General features: G+C 48.8%; 4 protein-coding genes across 9 annotated transcripts in view; 1 reads left to right on the forward strand and 3 right to left on the reverse strand.

The window, feature by feature from the left end:
* ACIN1 (apoptotic chromatin condensation inducer 1) overlaps window positions 1-1,022 on the reverse strand; it is a 36,437-nt gene extending 35,415 nt beyond the window's left edge. For 2 of the 5 annotated variants that reach the window (XM_032265586.1, XM_032265585.1), the window contains exon 1: window positions 381-1,022. In XM_032265586.1, coding sequence (XP_032121477.1) covers window positions 381-692 — 312 coding nt within the window. In that variant the 5' untranslated portion in view covers window positions 693-1,022. The remainder of the gene's footprint in view (window positions 1-380) is intronic. The other 3 variants (XM_032265583.1, XM_032265584.1, XM_032265582.1) reach the window with 2 other exon arrangements.
* CUNH14orf119 (chromosome unknown C14orf119 homolog) lies at window positions 874-3,416 on the forward strand. 2 transcript variants are annotated; one of them, XM_032265591.1, is made up of 3 exons: window positions 874-1,027; window positions 1,513-1,609; window positions 2,560-3,416. In XM_032265591.1, the coding sequence occupies exon 3, from the start codon at window positions 2,561-2,563 to the stop codon at window positions 2,984-2,986; it is 426 nt and encodes a 141-aa protein (XP_032121482.1). In that variant the 5' UTR covers window positions 874-1,027; window positions 1,513-1,609; window position 2,560; the 3' UTR covers window positions 2,987-3,416. The 2 variants fall into 2 exon arrangements, with proteins under 2 accessions (XP_032121482.1, XP_032121480.1); XM_032265589.1 differs by lacking the exon at window positions 1,513-1,609.
* Window positions 3,417-3,860: 444 nt separating this feature from the next.
* Window positions 3,861-10,588, reverse strand: LMLN2 (leishmanolysin like peptidase 2). The gene is made up of 17 exons (XM_032265592.1): window positions 10,063-10,588; window positions 9,846-9,930; window positions 9,703-9,754; window positions 8,779-8,927; window positions 8,701-8,702; window positions 8,596-8,663; window positions 8,408-8,500; window positions 7,745-7,870; window positions 7,448-7,532; window positions 7,160-7,305; window positions 6,908-7,082; window positions 6,667-6,736; window positions 6,493-6,589; window positions 6,115-6,387; window positions 5,691-5,920; window positions 5,340-5,519; window positions 3,861-4,390 (listed from the first exon to the last, which is right to left on the reverse strand). The coding sequence occupies exons 1-17, from the start codon at window positions 10,556-10,558 to the stop codon at window positions 4,183-4,185; spliced, it is 2,535 nt and encodes an 844-aa protein (XP_032121483.1). The 5' UTR covers window positions 10,559-10,588; the 3' UTR covers window positions 3,861-4,182.
* Window positions 10,589-23,575: 12,987 nt separating this feature from the next.
* CEBPE (CCAAT enhancer binding protein epsilon) overlaps window positions 23,576-24,315 on the reverse strand; it is a 3,077-nt gene continuing 2,337 nt past the window's right edge. Inside the window, exon 2 of the mRNA XM_032265594.1 lies at window positions 23,576-24,091. Within this exon, the coding sequence (XP_032121485.1) occupies window positions 23,756-24,091 (336 nt within the window). The 3' untranslated portion in view covers window positions 23,576-23,755. The remainder of the gene's footprint in view (window positions 24,092-24,315) is intronic.

Genomic DNA, 24,315 nt, shown 5'->3' on the forward strand with positions numbered 1-24,315 from the left:
GACCCAGCCCAACTCGCCCCCCCTCAGGCCAGCAACGCCGGAGGTTGTAGTGGGATTTAACTCCTTCTGCAGCGCATGCGCCGAAACCACAGACACAAACAAGGAGGGGGTGGGGGAAGAAGGAAGGAGCTTAAGACACTCCTGGAGAGTAGTGCACACCCTCCCATTTTGGGTTCGCGCTGCTGCCGTTAAGGCGGGAACCGGCGCGATCTCCATTCCAGCGCAAACCTCACCAACCACCGTGCGCGCGGATCCAGAGGCTCGCGCTGGCGGCCTGAGCGAGCTCGCGCCGAGCCCGGATACTGCGCCTGCGCCGCGGCAGAGACTCGTCTCTACCGGGTCCGCTCTCCTCCGACACCCCAGCAACGCCAACTCCTTACCCCTTTGAGCCGCTTGACCAGGGCACTCTTCTGCCCGCTCTTGGCTAGGCCTCGCTGCTCCAGTGCGGCCTTCAGGTCGGTCACCCGCAGCGCCTGAAGAGGCTTCCCGTCCAGAGTCACCTCCTCCAGCTCCGCCATCTTGCGTGAGGTACTCGGGTCCGTCCCGACGGCTTCGGGCATCTTCGGTAATTTCCGCCAACGCCCTTCGAACGTACCGAGGTGACCCCGCCCACTGCCGTACTCTACCCCTCGATTACCGCTCAGAACTCCCCGGATTCCTCCGGATGTGCTCGGATTTTTCCGTCTCCACATCGGCACCAATCAATTCTTTCCATCCGCCCTGCAGCTCCCTTTTTCTCGCCCTGCTTTTAGGCTCGGTTTTCTTCGTCTTGCCGAAGGTTTGAATCGAGTATATTCGGAAGCCCTCGACTCGGGCATAACCATAATCGGAGATATTCGTCTATCTCCGGACCTAGAGATGAGGCGCTGGGGCACTTGGGTGTTTGGGGCGGGTCCGAGGCCGGAAATGCGTGGGCTGCCGGGCTGGCCCAGCTTAGGGTTTTCAGGAAATTTGGAAGTTGTGGCGGTAGTTGGATTGTAAGGACTCTTGTGACAATCTTTGGGTGCCCTCCGAGAGAAAAGCGGAGGTAAGCGGGGTAGAAGTATCTCTATGGGGCGGATCAGACTTGGTGTTTGCGGATTACCCTAACAGGGCAAGCCTACTACTCCTTTACGCAAACAGCTTCTGCCCTCTGTCCTGTGAATCCCTGCCACTCCCATCTTAGGCTTTTTTGGGGGTGGGAGGACAGGAATCGGAATTACCAGCTCCGTGGCCTGCAAAGTGGGCAAGAAGCAGCGCCGTTTCTTCGGACCCAGACTGTGAACTGATTTATGACGCTGAACTTCAGTTTGAGTTTGCCTCGGAAGCCATGTTGCAAGATCCTGGAGAAGTTCTCCCACTCTCTGAAGAAGAGAATAAGTTCCTTTGGAGGAACTGCTTCCTGTAGGGCAAGAACTGGAAAATGCAAGCACCCTGAACTTTTTTGGTACTTGAACTAATTTTAATTGTTAATTTTTTTGTCTTTTTTTTTTTTTTGGTCACTCTACTCTGGGTCACTCCACTCTGACCCAGGCTGGAGTGCATGGCGTGGTCACGGCTCGCTGCAGCCTCAACTTCCTTGGTTCAGGTGATCCTCCCACCTCAGCCTCCGGAGCAGCTAGAACTACAGGTGCTAGCTGTAAAATTAGGACTACGCCTAATTTTATTATTTTTTGTAGAGGTGAGGTTTTGTCGTGTTGCAGAGGCTGGTCTCGAACTCTTGGGGCAAGCGATCCTCTCACCTCGGCCTCCCAAAGTGCTGGGATTACTTTGGGAGTACATGAGCCACCTCATCTGGCCCATACTAAATATTAAAGGCAATTGCTCAAATACCTGGATCGTCATAAAATAGTGTAACACTTGTTAGATCTCTAAGCCAACAAACCAACTGGACTGTTACTTTAAGTCTTGAATAAACACCGGGCTTCTGGTTCTTTTACTGCATTACCTAACTTTGAGCAAGGCCCTTATTCTGTTCTTTAATTTTTCCTGGTGCTTTACAGGAAATGTGAGGAGGTAACGGATGTTATGAAGTTCTTGGCATATTTCAGAGGCTTATATGCATGTTGAAGGCTTTTTTATAATAAATAATGTTTTTTCGTTTTCCTTCCACTGTTGATAGCTACAAAACAATTAGCTTCAGCCTTGACCAGCTGCAGGTATTAGATTTAAGAATGTGTGCTTTTTCATTTTGGAGAAGATGTGATGGACAAACATTAATCATTGTTTTTTTTATTTACCCAACCTGGCATATTGGAGTAAGAGGGAGAGAATGAACGCAGAATATAATTGGTTAATTTTAGGTTCTTTATAGGAAAGATGGAGGGAGACAGTAGTTAGGGAAGAATGGGTTTGGAAAAGAAAAAAGCAGGCAAATATGAAATGAAATTATTTTTGGTGATTTCTCTAAAGTAGTTGCATAGTAATCGAAATAAAAGACTCTTTGTTTTGGGTCCTTGAATTGGTAAATAGTAATTTCTCTGTAGATGCTAATTGAGCGTGGTAAGATTTCTTGTTGCTTGAAAGTTGTATTTTCATTGCTCTATCTGGAGCGTATATAATAGTGCTTTTATGTTTCAGGATGCCACTGGAGTCATCTTCCTCTTCAATGCCACTATCCTGCCGGTCTCTCTTACCCTCAATACCACACAACACTAACCCTTCCCCTCCTCCAATGTCTTACATCACCTCCCAAGAGATGAAGTGTGTTCTTCACTGGTTTGCCAATTGGTCAGGTCCCCAGCGTGAACGTTTCCTAGAGGACCTAGTAGCTAAGGCAGTGCCAGGAAAATTACAGCCACTGCTGAATAGTCTGGAGCAGCTTAGTGTGTCTGGGGCAAACCGACCACCTTCTATCTTTGAGTGCCAGCTATATCTTTGGGATCAGTGGTTTCGAGGCTGGGCTGAGCAGGAGCGCAATGAATTTGTCAGACAGCTGGAGTTCAGTGAGCCAGACTTTGTGGCAAAATTTTACCAAGCAGTGGCTGCTACAGCTGGTAAGGACTGATAGGCATTCAGACCAAAGAAGATAACCATAGCTGAGCCAAGACTCTATGTATATGTTACAAGGCCATGACTCTGCAATGAGAACTCAATTCAAATGTGTCACCTAAAGGACTGGAACTGGTATTCCGACCAACTGACTGAACTCATTGACCAGTACAGGCATAGTTATTTCAACACTAATAGCATGTCAATGGGACTCCTACTTGTAAATGTTATCAATCTAAGCAATCCAGCTCATCGGTCTACTAGTTTGCTTCTTTTCAAGAGATGTCAAATCTTCAAGAATTTGATGGCTTCTTCTGCAACTATAACCAAAAGGAACCTACACATTATAACTCAAGCCCACTGCTTGCTTATGAAGTGTGTAAAATAGAACCCTCCTTCCCCAGAAATAAGACAGGACAATAAAAGGTGGTACTTTTATACTTTAACTGGATTCCATTGTCTGGTTTTACTGCTCTTACCAGATTCTAGTGTAATTCTGTGATATCCAAAGCATTAGCTTTCCCAGTGATGATTTAATAAAATTATGAAAAATCAGGAGAGGGAGATAATTAGTTACTTCCTCCTCCACACTGTTTGAATCCAAATAGCAGTAACTATTTTTTTGGGAGCTGCGTTGTCACTCAAGTTTGGAGTGCAGTGGCGTGATCATCAGTGAGTGTGAGATCACTGTAACCTCAAACTAGGGTCAAGTAATCTTCCTGCCACAGTCTCCTGAGTAGCTAGGACTGTAGGCACGCACCACCATACCTGGCTAATTTTTAAATTATTTTGTAGAGATGAGGGTCTTGCTATGTTGCCTAGTCTGGTCTTGAATTGCTGGCCTCAAGCAATCCATTCTCACCTTGGCCTCCCAAAGTGCTGGGGTTACAGGCGTGAACCATCATACCTGACTTTTTCTAAAGCATGTGTATGTGATACTCTTGGAACTAGTAGCAGGCCTATTCTGTAAGTTTGCTTTACAGCAGTATGAAAATAAGTGACACTACAGGTTGAACAGTTTATTTTTGTACCAAAATAAAGAATGGATCTTTAGAACCTTAAAAAAATGGATCTTTAGAACTGTATAAAATTGATATCAGGGAAAGAGGCATTCCAAAGAAAGTAGAACTTAAGTATACACAATAGATTTTCCATTCAGTTGCCTTCCAAGAAATGATTCTCTTCCTTACCCCCATCATGTTCTGGGCAACATCACACCTCCCTTATTCCTCTAACTGGGACCCTTGTGCCGTGGAACTCTGGTGAATGGTAAGAGGCAGATGGCCTCACAGGAAGAGTGGATGTTTTCTGGTAGGCTATGGTTCCCAGTACACCCACCAGGATTAGCAGCATTAGGCAGAGTCCCATGGACAGCCTTAGGTGGGTCATGGGGAGGTTATGGTCTGAAGTAACCAGCAACCTAGGAACATAAAGGTAATATGTGGCCTGGAATAATGCCTTTTTTTTTTTTTTTTTTTTTTTTTTTTTTGAGACAAGGTCTTGGTCTGTTGCCCAGGCTGGAGTGCAGTGATGTAACCTTGGCTCACTACAACCTCAGCCTCCTGAGTAACTGGGACTACCGGTGCGTGTCACACCACTATGGCTGGCTAAGGGGCTTTACCCTTATAAATAGAACTCATGAAACCCTGTCTCATCCAAGCGTTAAGCTAAACAGGAAATCATTAAGAGGGACTATAGAACCTGAAAGTAGGGATAAGATCACGATCTAAGTCCTCTGGCATCTTAAATTATTGGAAAAAGACCTAACTTGGCAGCGAGGGAAGTAGCTTAAGGGAAGAGTCAGTCTGTGGTCTTTAGGTAGCTAGACACAATCCCTGAACAGTGCTTAAGAAAGGAAGGGAGCTGGGAGCAGTGGCAGTGGCTCACACCTGAAATCCCAGCACTTTGGGAGGCAGAGGCAGGTAGATTGCTTTAGCTCAGGGGTCCGAGGCAAGCCTGGGCAACATGGCAAAACCTTGTCTCTACAAAAAAAAATACAAAAATTAGCTGGGCATGGTGGTGTGCACCTGTAGTACCAGCTACTCAGGAGGCTGATGTGGGGGAATCACTTGAGCCTAGGGAGGTCAAGGCCACAGTGAGCTGAGATCACCCCACTGCATTCCAGCCTGGGTGACAGAGCAAGACCCTATCTCAAAAAAAAGGGGGACACTAAGATCCCTATGTCCTAGAGATGGGAGAATGTGTTGTACGGGAGGCAGGAGTCAGGTAGTGATCACGTTAGTTAGGGATCTTTGTTCTCTAAAACACATAACTCTGTCTAGGACAATATACGTGAGCAAGTGCTTAATTAATTTCAAACATCTGGACTCCATGGATTTGAAAGAAAAATATTTGGAATATTATCTTACTTGCTGGGTTCTGTGGTGAAGTTGGCTCCGCCATAATACACTTCTAGGGGTTGTTTCTGGAGAGTCAGAGTCAGGGCCCTGTGCAGCATGGCAACTGAAGGCCCTTGGCAGCCAGGGGACTTCCACATATGTACAGTAAACACCAAGCTAGTGGTAACTGATGGGCTGTGGAAATAGCACCTAAATGGACATTTGGATCTTTTAATAGAGGTATAGTTCCTGGTAGAGTATATCTCATGAAACAGGGGCAGGCTTAAGAATGGGATGAACAGAAAGTCTTCAGAGGAGAGTTATAAAGTAAGGGACTTAGGGATTCTCCTTGGCCCATTGTATAAATACTCAAGCTTTTACCTGCCAGTGCCACCTCTGCTTGCCAAAGCCTGCAGTACTGCTTCAGCCAGCTCTTCTTGCTGTTCCTTCCCCAGGGAGTGGCCTGGAGGCCCAGCTAATTCTAAAGAGAGCTGGAATAGTGGATCTGGGGTTGAAAGACTCATAGGTAGGGAAGGAACAGCCTTGATATCTTCGTTAGTGTTACACAACCGACCCCGGGGACAGAAGAGAAGACCATAGTACCCAGGTATCTGCAAAGAAATATGTAGCAGGATATAGTTTTGCCTTGATTATCTGCTCAAGTCTTCCTTCTAAGGAAAATGTATATTATAGATCAGTGGGTACTTAGGAGAAACATCAAAACAGGTTGGACAATACCACCATACAAGTATTTCCCAACTTCTTTTTGCCAGTATGCCACAACTATTCCTTTTATGGTACCCACCTGAATAACCTTTCCTGGAAGGCATGGGACCCAAGGTGAGCCCTCCGCCTGCACCTTGTAAGCTCCCCTCCCTGTGCATTGATGTAAGTAGCAGCGTCCAGTGAGCTCTGCTTCCTTGAGGTGTGGAATAAGAGAAGGATGCCTGGTCTTATTCCCAGGGAGCAGCTGTGAAGTGAGGTTGGCAAAGAAGCAGCGGCTCTGGGGATGGTAGATCTCCCCATGGGGATTCTCCACCCCAGCAGGGAATCCATTTTCCTTCTTCCAGCATTCACTCTGAAGGGCAGGTCAGAAGGTAAAACAGTGTTTGTTCTGATGCCTTTGAAGTTGACTGCCTTCCAGACCCACTCATTTCCATTGTCTGCTCTCTTGTCTACTCACCCCATTGGCTAAGGGCTTGTACATGCGGCAGCCTTCCATCATGGGGTCTGAGGAGCAGCTTCCCTTGTCCAGGTGCAGGTAGTGGCAGCCCAGTCCACTGTGTGGAAGGGGATGATATAGTGACACTAGGATCACTGACAGCCATACAGTCCCCTAACCACTCAGCACGCACACCTGCCAGTACAGAAGAAGTCTGAGGAGCCAGTCCTACATGTGGTCACCAATCCAAATTCCAGGCCAGATCCTGCTTGAGAGATGAGAGAGGAAGGAGAGAAAGCCCTCAACATCTTTTAGCATCAGCTATGCTCTTAGCTTCAATTATACCTCAGCAGCAGACACCCCTTCAGCCCTCCCACTTCTCCCAGAGCTGACTTGGGTCATGAGTGCCCCTCTACATGTTTCCCTTACTTCTCACCCTGGCCCCACAACAGCTCCTCTGCAGCGGTGTGGTTGACCTGGTACCAGCCTGAGTCTTCGAAGGCAGCAAGGGTGATTGGGTCGAGTCGAGTGCGCTGAGCTCCATCAAAGGTAGCAGTCATTAAAGAACCCTGGAGTAGTCTGGCCTCCCAGTGTGAGGACAAAGGGCCCTCCTGGACAAGGTGGCAGATAGCTGGTTGTTATCTGGCTACTCCTTTCTTCTGTCACCCCAAGGTGTTCTTATTCTCACCTCTTCTTCCAAGGGAACACCCAGTGAAGCCCCCGGCACTCCCAGGTGTTTGGCCAAGCTGAGGCTAGCAGCTGGGGTGGTGAGAAGCAGTTGTCCCCATTCATCTTGCCTTGTCACTTGTTGCCTTGTAGAACAGTTCTCTCTAACTGAGTGCAGAAAGGGAAGAAGGCAATATGAGGAGAAGAAAACGAGGAAGGGTGAAGCAAAATTGGAAGGAAGGAGGTTATAGGTTAGTGAATTCCCTCTGGTTGATTGTGGGAAGTCCTCAACCTCATTCCTCTCATTTACCACTGAATCCTGAGGGGCAGTCTCGCCATTTCTTGAAGAGCTGTCCAGAGAAACCCAGGGCATGGAGCAATTCGTGTATTGTGACCTAAGGACAAATGACTACCCAGTAAGGGGGCCACATTTGCAGCAGGATTGACCAAACACTCTATAACCCCTCTGCCCAATCAGCTCTTCCAAGAGCTTGAGGCACCTTCTATTCCGTACTCTGTGGGTTCTTCCACTTTATGAGAAGCTGAGTAACCTGGCCCCCCTATCCCACAACCTGTTTGCTTCTCCTAGTCATCATGCAGCAGTCACCATGACGATGTCACTGTGGCTGAGGCTGGGGCTGGTGAGATGTTGGGCACAGTAGACAATGGTGCCAGCGAGGGGCCTGTCTTCTGAGTCCAGGTGACAGCAGGCAGCATAGGCTATGACAGAGGGCTGTGGATGGGCCAGGATAGGGTAGGGGCAGAAAGGAGAAAAGCAGGGTAACACTGATAGAAGATATCCCCTGAAAATGGAGGATCAGGGGACTCTGCAGAACTCTGCAGAAGTGGTATCAAGGGATGGCTGTGGGTGGGGGTAGCCTTTACCCATACATTACTAGCATTCCCTAATTTATCCAAAATAAGCACAACTTTTTTGTTTTTGAGATGGTGTCTCACTCTTTTGTCCAGGCTGGAGTGCAGTGGTGCAATATCGACTTGCTGCAACCTCCACCTCCCAGGTTCAAGCGATTCTCCTGCCTCAGCCTCCTGAGTAGCTGGGACTACAGGTGCACGCCACCACACCTGGCTACTTTTTGTATTTTTAGTAGACACAAGGTTTCACCATGTTGGCCAGGATGGTCTCAATCTTCTGACCTCGTGATCTACCTGCCTCAGCCTCCCAAAGTGCTTGGATTACAGGCATGAGCCACTGCACCTGGCTGCCAGCATAGCTTAATAAAAACTGCTTTGGCCAGAAATGGTGGTTCACGCTTACAATCCTGGCACTTTGGGAAGTCCAGGTGGGCAGACTGCTTGAGCCCAAGAGTTTGAGACACAGCCTGAGCAACATGGCAAAACCTGTCTCTACACAAAATAAAAAATAAAAAAAAATTAGGTGGACATGGTGGTGCACACCTGTAATCCTAGCTACTTGGGAGGCTGAAACGGGAGGATCACCTGAGCCCAGGAAGTCGAGGCTGCGGTGAGCTGTGATCGGGCTGCTGTACTCCAGCCTGGGCAACAGTCTCAAAACAAAATAAAAATAAAACAAAACAGAAAAACTGCTTTTATGTTCCCTAACCCTACTCATGAGATTTAAGATTAGAGAGGCAGAACAGGGAAAGGAGATTTGATTTGAACCTCACCTCTTGGTGGCACTTGGAAGTGTGAGCAACCCGTACATACAGTAGAAAATCAGTGTTTTGGACCCCAGGTCCATCTGGCTGGACCAGTTGTGGGGGACCCTGCTCTGGCCACAAGGCATAACCGTGAAGGTGGGCGTCAGGAATCTGGCAGGGAGTAAAATGTTGCATTAGCAAATGGGCTGGGACAGTAAGAAATTGGGTATGAGGAATAGGGGAGACTGAGTCTCTTTGGTCTGTTTTAGTGTTATCTAGGCAGCTGGTTAGAATACAGAGTTCTGCCCCTTCACCCGCAGTCTCTGATTTACTGGATTTTAGCAGGGAGAGGAGCTTAGGAATATATGTATATGTATATGTGTCCATATATATATATATATGTATATATATATATATTTTTTTTTTTAGATGGAGTCTTGCACTGTCACCTGGGCTGGAGTGCAATGGCATGATCTTGGCTCGCTTTAACCTCTGCCACTTGGGTTCAAGTGATTCTCCTGCCTCAGCCTCCCGAGTAGCTGGGACTACAGGTTCCCGCCACCAGGCCTGGCTAATTTTTGTGTTTTTATTAGAGATGGAGTTTCACCATATTGGCCAAGATGGTCTCGAACTCCTGACCTTGTGATCCGCCTGCCTCAGCCTCCCAAAGTGCAAGGATTGCAGGCGTGAGCCACTGCACCCAGCCATCTACATTGTTAAGAAGCACATTCAGTAACTCTGATGCTGGTGGTCTTGAAATGGTCATGGCAGGCTGCAGATCTCCAGATCCCTAAGACTGAGAGGTGAGCCTACTCAGGATCCTGTCTTCCCTCCCGTTCTTCCATGGCGTATTTATTTCTGGCTTTCCTCTCTGTACTATCTCTCTGCATATCCCCCCAACCCCCCTTATTTTTTCAAGATTTCAGTGTTGTTGACTCAATCTCACCTTTGTCCCCAGGCAACTCTCTCCTTTGTACCCTGGGTTCAAGAGGCTGCACCTACCAAGAATGAGTATCTGCAGGTGAGCTGAGGACATTTCTAGGTATCCCTGAAGAAGAATTACATACATTTTCAATGACATGAACTCACCTGTGGTAGTTTGGGGTATCTGGGTCTCCCCAGACAGCATGGCAGTACCGTGCAGCATCTCGACTCAGAAGCAGGGGTCCTTGCACTGGACGGACTTGACAAAAGGTCAGTTTCCCCTCCGTATCTTAGAATTCCAGTTCTTTTTCTGGGTTGACCTTCCTCCCCTGGACCTCCCTGCTCCTCAACCCTCCCTGATATTGCCTGTTCCCTCACTCACCTGCTAGGACAGCCTGGATTCGCTGAGTGGCCTCTCTCACTGCGGCCAGGGCTCGGGATCCCCCTCTTGTCTCTTCTCCCTCAGGATCCCAAGCTCCATCTGATATAGGATTTCCCAGATAGCAGGTTTGGATTCGTAGGGGTTGAGGATCATGGGAGCTAGGAAGGGTGAGGGAGGAAGAGAGAGATTTCAGGGGGAGTGGGGAGAAAGGGAGCCTGAGAAGTCTCACAGACTTCTGTGCCTCATCATGTAGACATCGGCTTGTGGCAACCCTGAGGAGTAGTGGTGGCAGCAGCAGCAGCAGCATCTCCCTTCCGTGTCTCTCCATAGATACAGTCTGGAGCCTGTCTTCTGTCCCCTTTTTTACTGGCTCACTATTTCTGGCTTTCCTATCTTTACTCTTTTTCACCGCGTGCCCCCCACCACTCTTGCTTATTTTTTTAAGATTTGAATGTTGTTGACTCAGTCTACAGTTCCCTGCCAGGAGGTCGGACATGAACCACGAGGGCCAAAGCCACCCTCTTCCAGGGGGGCCAGAGGTGGAGTGCTGGGGGAGGGGAAATGTTATTCTGAGGCCTCAGCTGACCTTTCCAAAGCGGAGCCTGCCTTAGCCATGATGGAACCCTTTCCTTGTTTTTTGTTTTGTAGAGATGGAGTCTCGCTATGTTGTCCAGGCTGGTCTCAAACTCCTAGCCTCAAGTGATCCTCCTGCTTCGGCCTCCCAAAGTGCTGAGATTACAGGTGCAAGCCACTGTGCCTGGCTGGGAACTCTTTCCTAGTCCCCCTCCATTCTTCATCCTATTTCTCTTGCCTTTCTGAGTAGAAAACCTCAGAACCTTCACAGAAGTAGAAAGAAAATTGGTGTCGCCACAATAGGGAAAGCAGGTGATGGTATTTTTGCTTTACTGTTGCCTGCTGGCCTCACTGGACATGAGCAAACAAGGCTTCTGCACTTCACTAGCACTGGTTTCAGAACTGGGTGGCCTCTAACTAAAGCACAAGACTTCTAGGCATCTCTTACATCTATGTAGGGCTCTTAGTGGGTGCTCAACAAATACATGTTACTGAATGACACCTCCTATGAGAGGCTGTTGTGTTAGGTCTGTTAGACTTCACAGAAGCTGCTTATAGGTATGCAGAGGAAGGAAAAGAAACTTTTTTTTTTTGAAACTGAATTTTACTCTTGTCATCCAGGCTGGAATGCAATGGTACAATATTGACTCACTGCAAACTCTGCCTCCCGGGTTCAAGCAGTTCTCCTACCTAAGCCTCCCAAGTAGCTGGGATTACAGGTGCATGCCACCACGTCTAGCTAATTTTTGTATTTTTAGTAGAGACAAGGTTTCACCATGTTGGCCAGGCTGGTCTCGAACTCCTGACCTCAGGTGATCCTCCTGCCTTGGCCTTCCAAAGTGCTGGGATTACAGACTTGAGTAACCGTGCTGGCCAAGAAACTCTTAAAATGGACATTAATAGATGTTCAAAGATGTTCTTAGGAACTCCCTTTGTTTTCTTTGCTCATGCTGTGCTTTCACATCCTGTTTCCTTTGCTTGGATACCCCTCCTCCCCTGCCTGCCTGGCTAATTCCTACCTTTCTGGTAATTACCCTTGGAAGCCTTTCTTAATATCCCCAGCCGAAATTCCACACCTGCTGCAGTGGGTGGGGAACCACCTCACAGGAGGGGCCTCTCCTCCCAGCTCCTAACAGAACACTGTCATCCTCTGTTGCAGTTGTTGGCTTAGCAACTCTCCCTCCACATCCTAAAGTCCTTGCAGGTAAGCCTGCTTCCTGTCTGTCTTTGTGCCCACACCACTCAGTACAGCCCTAAAGACCTGGTCTTCAGTGTGTGGATGAAGACATAGGACCTAACTCCATTATTTAACTTTTGAAGAAACAGCTGTTTTAAGGCAGTATATTTTAATAGCTAATTGGTGACAGACATGGACTAGAGTTTAAAGTAGGGCTACTGACTTCCTAAGGAGGCTGGATTTTATACTTTTCACATGCCAGAACTGTGGTTGAAACTACTGATTACAAGGGAGAAACCTGTTGGGGCTCAGGAACCATAACCCAAAATATGGCATTGACATGCTGAACTGAAGAAGAAGACTCAAGGTCTCTCTGACCATCCCCTGTTGCCCCCATACACATAGACTCACACCCCTCGTCTCTCCCGAAGCACAGGCCCTACCTGCCTAAGATCCAGACCCAATGAGGAAAGTTCTTTTTTCTTTCCCTAAGACCAAGAATGTAACCACACCTGAACAAGCCTGTTCACTGTTAGAACTGTTTACAAGTTAATCTCTGTTCCCAGATCCATTAATTCTCCTGAGTAACCATTTATTGTCCCTCAACAGAATTCTTCTTTTTCACCCTGCCTCATAACCTGTTTTGCTAGGATCCAAGGCACCATTTTTTTCTGTAACTTCAAGATGATATATAAGCTTCTGTGCTTTATTTGGGGGTGGGCGGTTGGGTCTTCATTCTGAAGATTCTCATATATACATGCTAAGTAAATGTGTATGCTTTTTCTCATATTACTCAAACTGTCTCATGTATGATTTTTCAGTGACCCTCCAGGGGCCCAGGGCCTTGGCTTTCACACACCCAACCTCTGGAGGCAAACCCACCCTGCTACTTTTTTCTTTCTTTTTTTTTTTTTGAGACGGAGTCTCACTCTGTTGCCCAGGCTGGAGTACCGTGGCACAAACTCCGCTCACTGCAACCTCCGCCTCCCAGGTTCAAGCAATTTTCCTGCCTCAGACTCCTGAGTAGCTAGGACTACAGGTGTGAGCCCCCACGCCTGGATAATTTTTGTATTTTTAGTAGAGATGAGGTTTCACCATGTTGGTCAGGCTGGTCTCGAACTCCTGACCTCATGATCCACCCACCTCGGCCTCCCAAAGTGCGGGATTATAGGCATGTGCAACTGTGCTCAGCACATCTGCAACTTTTTATCTATAGAAATGTGTGTGTACAGGGCTGGGCGCGGTGGCTCAAGCCTGTAATCCCAGCACTTTGGGAGGCTGAGGCGGGTGGATCACAAGATCAAGAGATCGAGACCATCCTGGTCAACACAGTGAAACCACGTCTCTACTAAAAATACAAAAAATTAGCTGGGCATGGTGGCACGTGCTTGTAATCCCAGCTACTCAGGAGGCTGAGGCAGGAGAATTGCCTGAACCCAGGAGACGGAGGTTGCGGTGAGCCGAGATCGTGCCATTGCACTCCAGCCTGGGTAACATGAGTGAAACTCCGTCTCAAAAAAAAAAAAAAAAAAAAAAAAAAAAAGAAATGTGTGTGTACAGTACTTTGACCAAATGCCTCAGGTTTCCCATCTGTAAAATGAGGATGACTGTACTTTTGGGGTTGTTAATGAGAAGTAAGTGAATATTTGGAAAGCACTGAGAACAGTGTGTGGTTTATGGTATAATACTGAATCAAGTAAAAAGAAAAAAAATACATATTATACACAGTGGCTCATACCTGTAATCCCAGAACTTGGGAGGCTTAGGTGGAATGATTGTTTGAGTCCAGGAGTTTGAGGCCAGTCTGGCCAATATAGGGAGATGACCATCTCTTAAAAAAAAAAAAAAAAAAAAGAAGTCAGTTGTGATGGCTCATGCCTGTAATCCCAGCACTTTGGGAGGCCGAGATGGGTGTATCAGCTGAGATCAGGAGTTCAAGACCAACCTGACTAAAATGGTGAAACCCTGTCTCTACTAAAAAATATAAAAATTAGCTGGGCATGGTGGCAGGTGCCTGTAATCCCAGCTACTCAGGAGTCTGAGGCAGGAGAATCGCTTGAACCTGGGAGGCAGATGTTGCAGTGAGCCAAGATCACATCATTGCACTCCAGCCCGGGCGACAGAGTGAGACTCCATCTCAGGAAGAAAAAAAAAAAAAAAAAAAATAGAATACATATTATAACCGGCCGGGCGTGGTGGCTCATGCCAAGCACTTTGGAGGTAATCCTCCAAAGTAATCCAAGCACTTTGGAGGCCAAGGCAGGCGGATCATCTGAGGTCAGGAGTTCAAGACCAGCCTGACCAACATGGTGAAACCCCGTCTTTAAAAAAAAAAAAAAAAAAGAATACATATTATATACACTGTAAATTCAGAGGAGAACTGTTCTTTTATTATTTATTTACTTAAATTTATTATGTTATATTATATTATACTATTTTATTTTTTTGAGACATGATCTCACTCTGTCCTCAAGCGGGAGTGCAGTGGCTCAGTCACAGCTCACTGCAGCTACAACCTCTTGGGCTCAGGCAGTCCTCCCACCCGAGTCTCCCAAGTAGCTGGGACTGCAGGTGTACACCACGATGACCAGCTAATTTTTGTATTTTTTGTAGAGATGGGGTTTCGCCATGTTGCCCAGGCTGGTCTTGAACTCCTAGGCTCAAATGATCTGCCCCGCTTAGCCTCCCAAAGTGCTGGGATCACAGGTGTGAGCCACCATGCCTGACATATTTTAAAAACTTATTTATTTTTATTTTTATTTATTTTTGATATAGGGTCTTTCTTGGCTGGAGTTCAGTGGCATGATCATAGCTCGCTGCAGTCTCAAACTCCTGGGCTCAAGCCCTCCTCCCACCTCAGCCTCCTGCAGGTGTGCGCTGCCATGCCTGGCTAATTTTTAAATTTTTGACAGGGTCTTGCTGTGTTTCCCAAGCTGGTCTCGAACTCCTGGCCTGAAGTGATCTCCCCAAAGCACTGGGATTACAGGTGTGAGCCACCACAGCTGGCCTGTTCTTTTATTATTATCAAGTGTACAAATCTTTAGGGGACTCTTGATTTTTCCCTAAGGCAAACCTAGTCTTTTTCTCCAAGTGTCTGAAGTCTTTTTTTTGCCGGCGGGTGGGGGGGATGGTGTCTTACTCTGTCACCCCGGGTGGAGTGTAGTGGCACGATCTCGGCTCACTACAACGTCTGCCTCCCGGGTTCAAGTGATTCTCCTGCCTCAGCCTCCTGAGTAGCTGGGATTACAGGTGCACTACAATGCCCGGCTACTTTTTGTATTTTTAGTAGAGAAAGGGTTTTACCATGCTGGCCAGGCTGGTCTCAAACTCCTGACCTCAGGTGATCCACCCGCCTAGGCTTCCCAAAGTGCTGGGATTACGGGCGTGAGCCACCGTGCTCAGCCTTTCCCCCAGATTTGTTTTATTTATTTTATTTTATTTTATTGTTTTAATGGTAGAAATGGGGTTTCTCCATGTTGGTCAGGTTGGTCTTGAACTCCTGACCTCAGGTGATCCACCCTCCTTGGCCTCCCAAAGTGCTGGGATTACAGATGTGAGCCACCGTGCCAGGCCTTCCCCCAGATTTCTTAGGTTTTTCTGGTCTGTCTGCAGCTCCTAATGCTCTGCTGCTCCCCTGTGGCCATACTGAGACAGGGTGTGCTCTGGCCACAGTATGGGCAGGGATCTTAACTTCATACATGCAGATGGAAGAACTTCATGAATTTTAATACATCCTTTCTGTCTTTTTTTAAAAAAATTAAATTTTTAAATTTTTGAGACAGCATTTCCCTTTGTTACCCGCGCTGCTGTGCAGTGGTGCGATTATGGCTCACTGCAGCCTCAACCTGGGCTCAAGCGATCCTCCCGCCTCAGTCTCCCAAGTAACTGGGACCACAGGTACATGCCATCATGCTCAGCTAATTTTTAATCTTTCCTCTCTTTACACTGTAAATTCTTCCTCATCTTTCAAGATCCAACCCAGAGGTTATCCACTGGTTGATAATTTTCTTTGCTCCCGCTGGTAGAGAGAGTTCTTAAATCTTCTGTTCTCCAATAGGATTTCTTTCACATCTTTGAAGTAGCTCTTATTATGTTATCCTGACATTTAGTTTTTGTATTTTTTCCCCTGCTACATAGTGGGCAGGGGCTGAGTCTTATTTGTCTCTGCCTCTTTAAGAGGTAGGAAGTAGGTGCAGAGCAATAGTGGAGGTAAGATGAAAATGAGGAAGGAGTAAGGAAGTGTAAAGGAAGAGTGAGAATGATACTCATTTTATCGGGCACACCTTTGTGCCTAGACATTGTTCCAAGCACTTTATTTAATTAATGTATTTATATTTATTTGAGACAGAGTCTCACTCTGTTGCCCAGGCTGGTGTGCGGTGGCGTGATCTCAGGTCACTACAACCTCTGCCTCCTGGGTTCAAGCAAATCTCCTGCCTCAGCCTCCCGAATAGCTGGGACTACAGGTGCAGGCCACCATGCCCAGCTAATTTTTGTATTTTTAATAGAGATGGAGTTTCACTATATTGGCCAGGCTGGTCTCAAACTCCTGACTTCATGATCTGCCTACCTCGGCCTCTCAAAGTGCTGGGATTACAGGCATGAGCCACCATTTATTTATTTGAGTCACCACACCCGGCCTATTTATTTATTTTTTGAGATGGAGTCTTGCTCTGTCACCCAGGCTGGAGTGCAGTTGCATGATCTCTGCTCACTGCAACCTCTGCCTCCTGGGTTCAAGTGATCCTAATGCCTCAGCCTTCCAAGTAGCTGGGATTACCGGTAGACACCACCACACTTGGCTAATTTTTGTATTTTTAGTAGAGATGGGGTTTTGCCATGTTGCTCAGGCTGGTCTTGAACTCCTGAGCTCAAAGTGATCCACCTGCCTCAGCCTCCCAAACTGTTGGGATTACAGGTGTGAGCCACCATGCCCAGCCCAAGCACTTTATACTCATGTAATTCTTTCAGCCACCTCATAACGTAGGCATTATTATTATCCCAATTTTACAATCAACGGACAGCAAAATTAGGCAATGTATAAGTGGCAGTGTAGGAGTTGAGCCAACATAGTTAGGCACCTGAGCACAGGCTTGAACCCATTGTGTAATCCTTCTGCTCCAGTGTGTAGTGATGAGGAAGAGGGTGAGGAGAAAAGAAGGTGATGAGGAGAGGATGGGGATAAGAAGAGAGGATGGAAGGATAAGAGAGGATGGGGTTAGAAAAAAGAACAGAAGTTAGACAGCATGGGATGAAGGGGAAAAAAGGGGTGTGGTGGTAGGAAATTAGGGCTAAGGAGAGAGGATATTGATGAAGGTCTGGGTGGAGATGAGAGAAATATCGGCTGTGGAGAGGTTGGGAGGAGGTCCCAGCGGGGTCATCATTCACATGGATGCTCCCCTGGCAGGCTGGCCTCTCGGCTCCCTCACCCTCTGTCTCTTAACAATCTCCTCCATTCCCCCTAGTGAGCCTCTCCCAGGGTCATACCCAGAGCCTTATCACCACCAGAAACTGCAGCACCTATGAAATAACGGAATCAAACATTCACTCTGATAGAATCTCCTTTCCTTATGGTTGGTTTGCTCAAGCTGGCTCCCAGCAGCTGTTCTATTAAGCTCACTGAGGAACCACAGCCCTTCCCATCTTCACATCTTGCCTTCTCTGCCTTAGGTTCCAGGCTCACCACTGCAACCCCCTTTTGTTAATGCCTTCAACTCCTCTTCCCTGTCTTCCTTTCCATCTCACCTCCCTGGTTAAGTCCCAATCCTAGGTGGACCTAATATTTGTCTTCTCCGCACTTGCTCTCAAGCATCTAAGGACCACGGGACTAAATCATCCCAGAGGACATGTTACTCTAAAGTGGTCGTCATCAACTTCACTTGGGCGCTCTCAAGTCAGAAATCTCAGCAATGAGCTCCTTCTTCTACCCTCACCAACTCGGATTTTATACCTTCAAACCTCCAGCCTCCCTTCCTGCTCAGTGACTTTTGGTTATCTTTTTCTTCATGGTGAAAATAAAAGCCGTAAGATAGGAACAGCCCCAGCCTGCTATAAACCTGTTTGTATTTGATTCTGTTGCCATCTCCCCTGTTTATTGTTAAAAGAGAGGAGATGTCTTCTTCCCTTGGAGGGTCAGTTCTCCCTCTGATGCTCTGAATCCCATCTGAGGGAGCTCTGGCCTCAGCTTCTTCAAGCTTATCTGCCTCTTCCCAGCATCTTGCCCTGTACCCCCAGCCTTCAGTCAGTGAATGGGAAGGATCTCCTTGGGAATCTTTTCATATACTTTTCTCTCTGCTGGGAACCCCCACATTTTGCCAGATGAATTCCTACTTACCATTTAGATATCTGCTAATATGTTACTCCTTCAAAGAAGCCTTTGCCGTCCCTCACATTTAAATCAGGTACCCATGTTAATATCTGCCATCAGTCACCCCTTTACTTTTGCTAGATGATGCTGCCCACAACTTGTTTGTGGTCTTATGTTTGTCACCCTCACTCATCTATAAACCCCCAAAGGGCAGGGACTATTCTCCTTATGCGTCCTGTAGCTTCTATAACAAAGTACTTGGCCTCAAGTAGGTGTTTGGCATGTATTTTTTGAGCAAATGAATGAGTGAATGAATGTGGTGAGAAGGTACGAGGGAGGTGAGAGATTGGAAGGGTGAGGATAGAAGATAGAAGGCGAGTAGATGGAGAGTGAGGAGAGGATGGCAATGAGGACAGTGTGCAAAGGTGAGGTTGGGGATGGAGGGGAGAAGGGGTAAGGGGAGGACCAGAGAGAAGGGGATCTTTGCACTGGACCTCAGTAAGGCTTCCAGACCCTGAGTGGGCTTCCAGGAGCTCTGTCTCTTGGGACCATGCTGCCTGTGAGGTTTGAAGGCAGGGCTGGAGGGCGGAGCTGAGCTTTATCTTAGGGTGCAGCCCTAACCTCAGATGGTGACAGAGCTGGAGCCAGCAAGGGTTTTGCAAACCGTCCCGATTGCAGCAGGCCAGCAGTCTCGCTGGGGATGAGTGGGTGGGGCCTGAGCTTATCTCCCAAGTGCAGTCCTAACCTCAGATGGTGACAAAGCGGGAGCTAGAAGGCATTTTGCAAACCGTCCCGATTGCAGCAGGGTTGGATAGTCCGGCCAGGGGTGACAGCACTAGGTGGGGGGGAGGGCAATAGGGGTTTGGACAGTTTAAGACTCCAGGGTGAAGCTTAGATCGTGGGGATGGATCCATTCTATGTGTGGCTTGCCTCTACCTACCCCCAGAGCCCTGTTTCTTCTAAAAGGGAAGAGAACCTAAGGGAAAAAAAGTCTAGTCTGTCCCTGGATGTAAAATAAATAAATAAATAGTAAAAGGGAAACATGAGGCTACAGCTCTGCGATGGGTCTGTCCCTGTTGAGTCTCTCCCTGCCCCTTCCTGGGCCCTGGGACCTTTCTGCTGCTCTCTGAAGTCAGAATTAATGGCCATTTTGATGCAGCTAAGTTGCAGCCATTTTCCTCTGAAAACCCCCACCCTCTCCCTGTGGGGAGAATTTCTCACCTGCCACTGAAGTTTTTAGGCCAGGCCAGGCCTGCTTATGGAAGCAGCTGACCGAGGCCAGCCAAGGATTCTGTCCAGCTTGGGCCACTCCCACTTTGGAGCGGCCCATGCTGAGTCTTGGGCAGAGGGGTCTGCCTGCGGGGGGCTGGTGGCGGTGATGGGAAGTGACTGGCCTGTCCAAGAGGAGACGCACAGACCCTCAGCCAGCCCTGCCTATTGTCACCTCAGCCTCTCCTGAATAGCCCTCTTCATCCCACAGTCCCCTCACTGGCTTGGAGCAGGGTAGGGGGTGGAGGTAAAGAGGCCCCTTTCCACCCACAACCCCAACCGGGATCTTGCAACACTGGGATGGGGGCCCTGGGGGCCCAGGCATGTGGCAATCTGTGTAGAGGGGTGGGGAGGTGTGCACCGAGCAGGGGGGGCAGCTTTCACAAGCCACCACCACCGGCTGACCTTGGCAGACTCACCTTGGGCAGCTTCCTCCCTCTGCAGTGTCTCCCCACAGTCTGCCTTCCCCTCTGCAGCTTCCCTGTGGCCTAAGATCCTGTCTCTCAGCTCCGAATTCTCATTCTGCTCCCCAGTTCTGCTCCGCAAAGAAAAGTGGGCCTGAGCTGTGGGTGCTAAAGCAAAAACAGGAATGTGTGCGCTGTTTGGACCTTGATGTGCTGCTTTTCAAATGATATCGAGTTCCCGGTCCTGGTGCCTTTCCCCAGGCAGGGTTTGGCTAACTGCTCTTCCCTGGACTCCTTTCTGCCATCTCCTTCCCCAGTGGTGACAACCTTGCTGTGGTGAAGGTGACAGGAGGACCAAGGGGCAGGGAAGCTGAATCCAGGGGCAAGGAGAACCCTGCTCTCCACCTCCCCCAGCTTCTTAGGCACTGTCCTCGTTGTCAGAGGGAATGAAAAGAGTCATTTGCAACCCCTGCAGCCCCATTCTGGAGGGGAGGTGGTGCATCTTTTTCTTGCTTATCCTCTCCTTCCTTCTTTCATTCAGCAGCCATTCCTGGCTGAGTACTGCGTATCCATGAGGAGAGCAAAGCATAGAGTGGAGACACAGATACCACTTTTTCTTGGTCACCTTAGGACTTTTGCCTTTACTCTTCACTCTGTTCACCCCTGCACTCAAAGACACACCTGCCTCCTTCTCAAAAATTTTCAAGTTTCAACTGAAATGTCACTTCCTCATGGAGACCTTCCTTGGTCACCCAAGCTAAAATAGCCTCCCTACCTGTTGGTTTATTTGGTTTTCCCAGTGGTGTATTCCCCAATGGGGAATGGAGTTAGCAGGAGAAGCTAATGAAGGTGCTGTATGAAGGTGTGAACCAGCAGTATCCAGGGAAAGTTCCTGGAGTGGTGAAGTCTCCTGGGCTAGCCCAGCAGAGGGGCCAGGAATCCTTTGGGAGGGCTGCTCAGCAGGCACTCTCCTGACAGTCTCACCCTCACCTCTTGGGAAGCTTGTTGATGGAGGGAAGCATCTCCCTGGGGACTGCAACGGGTGATGAAGGGTGGGGAGGGTTCTAGAGGAGCAAAGGAAGACATTCAGCATACTTGTTTATTGACTTTTTCTTCCTACTCCTTCTGCTGAGAACTTGTCTCATTCCCAGAGAAGACACTCAACAAATACTTGTTGAGTAAGTTACATTGGCCAAAACCAGTTGAGGTTAGATTGAAAGCCTCCTTCAGGAAGCGTACCCTCTGGCTCTGACTCATCCCCCTGGAATATGATCTGATGCAAAGGATTGGGATGTGCTCAGCTGCTGCACGTCATGCTGGGATCACAGCGGCGAGACGGGGATGTGACTCCTGCAGACTGGGTGCCAGTCAGGAAGCCTCCACTAGGCACTGGCCCTGAAGACCTGATGGGGTGGGTGGAGGCTTGAGAGGGGATACAGTTCAGAGCTGTGGGAACAAAGCCTGGGTTGATGCTGAAGCAACCCTTGTCCCATCACCCAGAACCTTGAAAATAAGTCAAGGGGCAGTGGTCTTGAGCTGAGAGGAGGAAATCCGGAGGTTGAGTCATTTGCCATGTTCTGTACAAACCCCCCTTATGCAACCTATCCCCCTGGGCTGAAAGGAAGGTATGAGGATTCTCCCAGGCACCCACAGAAACTGGCACCTCTCCCCTTCTGAACTTAGGAAGCTCCCATCAGCTCTCCAGAACTCAGAAAGCTCCCATCAGTTCTTCCACAGAAGGTTCAGATCTGTCCAGCCAAACCAGACCTGGGGCACAGGCACCAGGGACACAGAGGTAGGATAGACTGTGCCTAAGAGACACGGAGGCAAAGGCAGGAAAAGGACTGAGTCCTGGGCAAGGTAGACATGCCGCACACGGATGCCTGAGGTGTAAGAAGGTTCCACTGCTGGAGATTTGGAGAAGGGAGGTAGATCTGGGATGATCCAGATGGCAGTCTCTCGCCCTCTCAGAAAGTTATTCCTTGATGTCTGACTCAGGCTTTCCCAGCACTGGCCTAGGAGAGACTTTAACAAGCCTTTAATCAGTCCCCAGGTCCCTGACACTGTTGGGCACTGTTCTTAATTAAATGTGATTCATGGGTGGGTGCTGTGGCTCACGTCTGTAATCTCGGCACTTTGGGAGGCTGAGGCAGGTGGATCATGAGGTCGGGAGTTCGAGACCAGCCTGACCAATATGGTGAAACCCTGTCTCTACTAAAAATATAAAAAAAAATTAGCTGGGCGTGGTGGTGGGCACCTGTAATCCCAGCTACTTGGGAGGCTGAGGCAGGAGAATCGCTTGAACTCGGGCGTTGCCCTCCAACCTGGGTGACAGAGCGAGACTTCATCTCAAAAAAAAAAGTGATTCATGTGACACTCGTACTGAGTATCCATGAGGAGAGCATAGCGTAGAGTAGAGACACAGGCACCACATGCTGAGGCAGCGAAGGATCTCAGTGAGCATCAGGAGAAGCCTCTTATCCCCTCTGGCCCTCAACTGCTTTATCTGTAAGATGTGGCTCACCCTATCTTGCTGGTCTGACAACAGAGCCCACCAGATGATCTCTTGAGGTCTCTTCCAGCACATCTTGAGATCTGTGATTTTATGGAGCTAATTTTGGTTCTGCCTCTAAACAATTGTGTGACTCCAGGTAAGTCCCTTCCCCTCTTTGCGGCCTGTTTCCTTACTTGCCACATGAGAAGTTTAGATGAGATCTCTGAGGTCCTTTCAGTTCTAGCAAAATGGAGGAATCATAAATATTCATGCTTATTACATGAAAGTTTTCTTTTTCTATGAATATAACAACACTACAGGGTGGGTATGAATATTGCTACCATTTTGCAGATGAGAAAACTGAGGCACAGAGAAAAGTAATGGCCCAAGGCTCACTGCTAGTAAGTAGCAGAGGAAGATTCAAACGAAGGCGCTTAATTAAACTGTACCATTCTGTCTCTTAGGCTGTAGTCCAGTGCAAAAGAAAATGCTGCTTTGAATGAGGGGCTTCCCTGGAACAGGCAGCTGTCATTCTCCTCATTACCAGTGTTCTCATATGCAAATCTGGTCTCTACATCTCTCCCAACTGATTCCTGTCCCATACACTCAATTCTCAAGCTTTAGGGAACCAGAGCCCCAGGGGATGAGGGACAAAGGGTGGAAATGTGTAGGTGGGAGCAGCGTGGGGAGGGTGTCCATTTGGTAGACTGAGGCTTTGGAATTGGAGAGAAGAGATGGCGTGCTGGGTCAAGGGACCATAAATATGGCAGAGCCATCAGGAATTTTCCCGTGGTCACCTGGGACAGGAGCTCCTAGACCCATTTCTCAAGGTAAGAGAGAGTGAGCCTGGGACAAGCAGGCCTGCGCCTGAGGGACTGTGGTGCCAGGATCTCCCTACAAGCTACAGATCTGTCAGCAGAGCATACAGAGGTTGCTGCAGGTCCTGTGGGGGTGCTTTCAGCTCACAGAAGGGGGTGATGGGGATGTCAGGGAGAGAAGAGCAGGTGACAGATACATGGCCTGGCTGTGTGGTGTGTTGGGGGCGAAGTGCGGACAGCATGTCTGTGTTTCCACCTGTCCATTTGGGCATGGAAACAAGAGGTGCAGACCTGGCCACATGCATTCTGGTCCCAGGATCCTCCATGCCCCACACACACACACACACACACACACACACACACACACACACACACGCACATGCACACTCCATGTCCCCCCACGCACATTCCAGGCCCCCCCACAGACTCCATGCCCCTCACCCCGCCCCCACACAGCCAACAGCCCCAACACCCAATCACAGTGCAACTTTATTCAGCCACATCATCATGCTGGGTCCTGTCCTTTCTTGTCACCCTGGTTGCCATTTGTCCGTGGTCTTATGTCTCAGGGTTCTAGGCCCCCAGCAGGATGGGGGTCCCCAGAGTCAGGCTGGGCAAGGGAGCCTGGTGCCCACAGTCCACCAGCCAGGCTCAGCTGCAGCCCCCCACGCCCTTGATGAGGTTGGCCGCCTCAGGGATCTGGCGGAAGAGGTTGCGGAGGGTGTCTAGCTCCTGGGTAAGCTGCTCCACACGGCTGCGGAGGCGCTCGTTCTCTGCCATGTACTCCAGCACCTTCTGCTGCGTCTCCAGGATGCGCCTCTTAGCCTTGTCCCGGCTCTTGCGCACGGCGATGTTGTTGCGCTCCCGCCTGAGCCGGTACTCCAGACTGTCTTTGTTCACCGCCTTCTTGCCCTTGTGCAAGGGACCAGCCGGGGATGGCGCCTTCAGGATGGGGCTGCAGGGTGGTGCGGCAGTGGCCAAAGGAGCCTGGAGGGGAAGGCACAGAGAGACAGAGAGGTGAGGGCTGGCCAGGAGGCAGAGTAGAGGCAGGGTGGGAATCTCTGCAGCCAGGGCACATTTGCTACATCCGAGGAAAACAGGACTCAGAGCCAGCTCCCGTCTCTCAGGTCAAAACCATCATCGCCCTGCTTGTTGGAGGTGGCAACCCAGATGCACAGGGTCCTCTGCTTGAGACCAAAACTCCCTTTCAT

Source organism: Sapajus apella, unplaced genomic scaffold, assembly GCF_009761245.1.
Source record: "Sapajus apella isolate SASKATOON/1434 unplaced genomic scaffold, GSC_monkey_1.0 scaffold151, whole genome shotgun sequence".
NCBI lineage: Eukaryota > Metazoa > Chordata > Mammalia > Primates > Cebidae > Sapajus > Sapajus apella.

What these genes read in the sequence shown, in the direction of transcription:
- CUNH14orf119 (XM_032265591.1), top strand. Translation starts at nt 2,561, where the DNA reads ATGCCACTGGAGTCATCTTCCTCTTCAATGCCACTATCCTGCCGGTCT.
- LMLN2 (XM_032265592.1), bottom strand. Translation starts at nt 10,558, where the DNA reads ATGTCCGACCTCCTGGCAGGGAACTGTAGACTGAGTCAACAACATTCA. An exon ending in GTGTTCCCTTGGAAGAAGAG is followed by an intron (nt 7,083 to 7,159) that starts GTGAGAATAAGA and finishes CACCTTGTCCAG; the next exon opens with GAGGGCCCTTTGTCCTCACA. An exon ending in TTCCAGGAAAGGTTATTCAG is followed by an intron (nt 5,921 to 6,114) that starts GTGGGTACCATA and finishes ATTTCTTTGCAG; the next exon opens with ATACCTGGGTACTATGGTCT.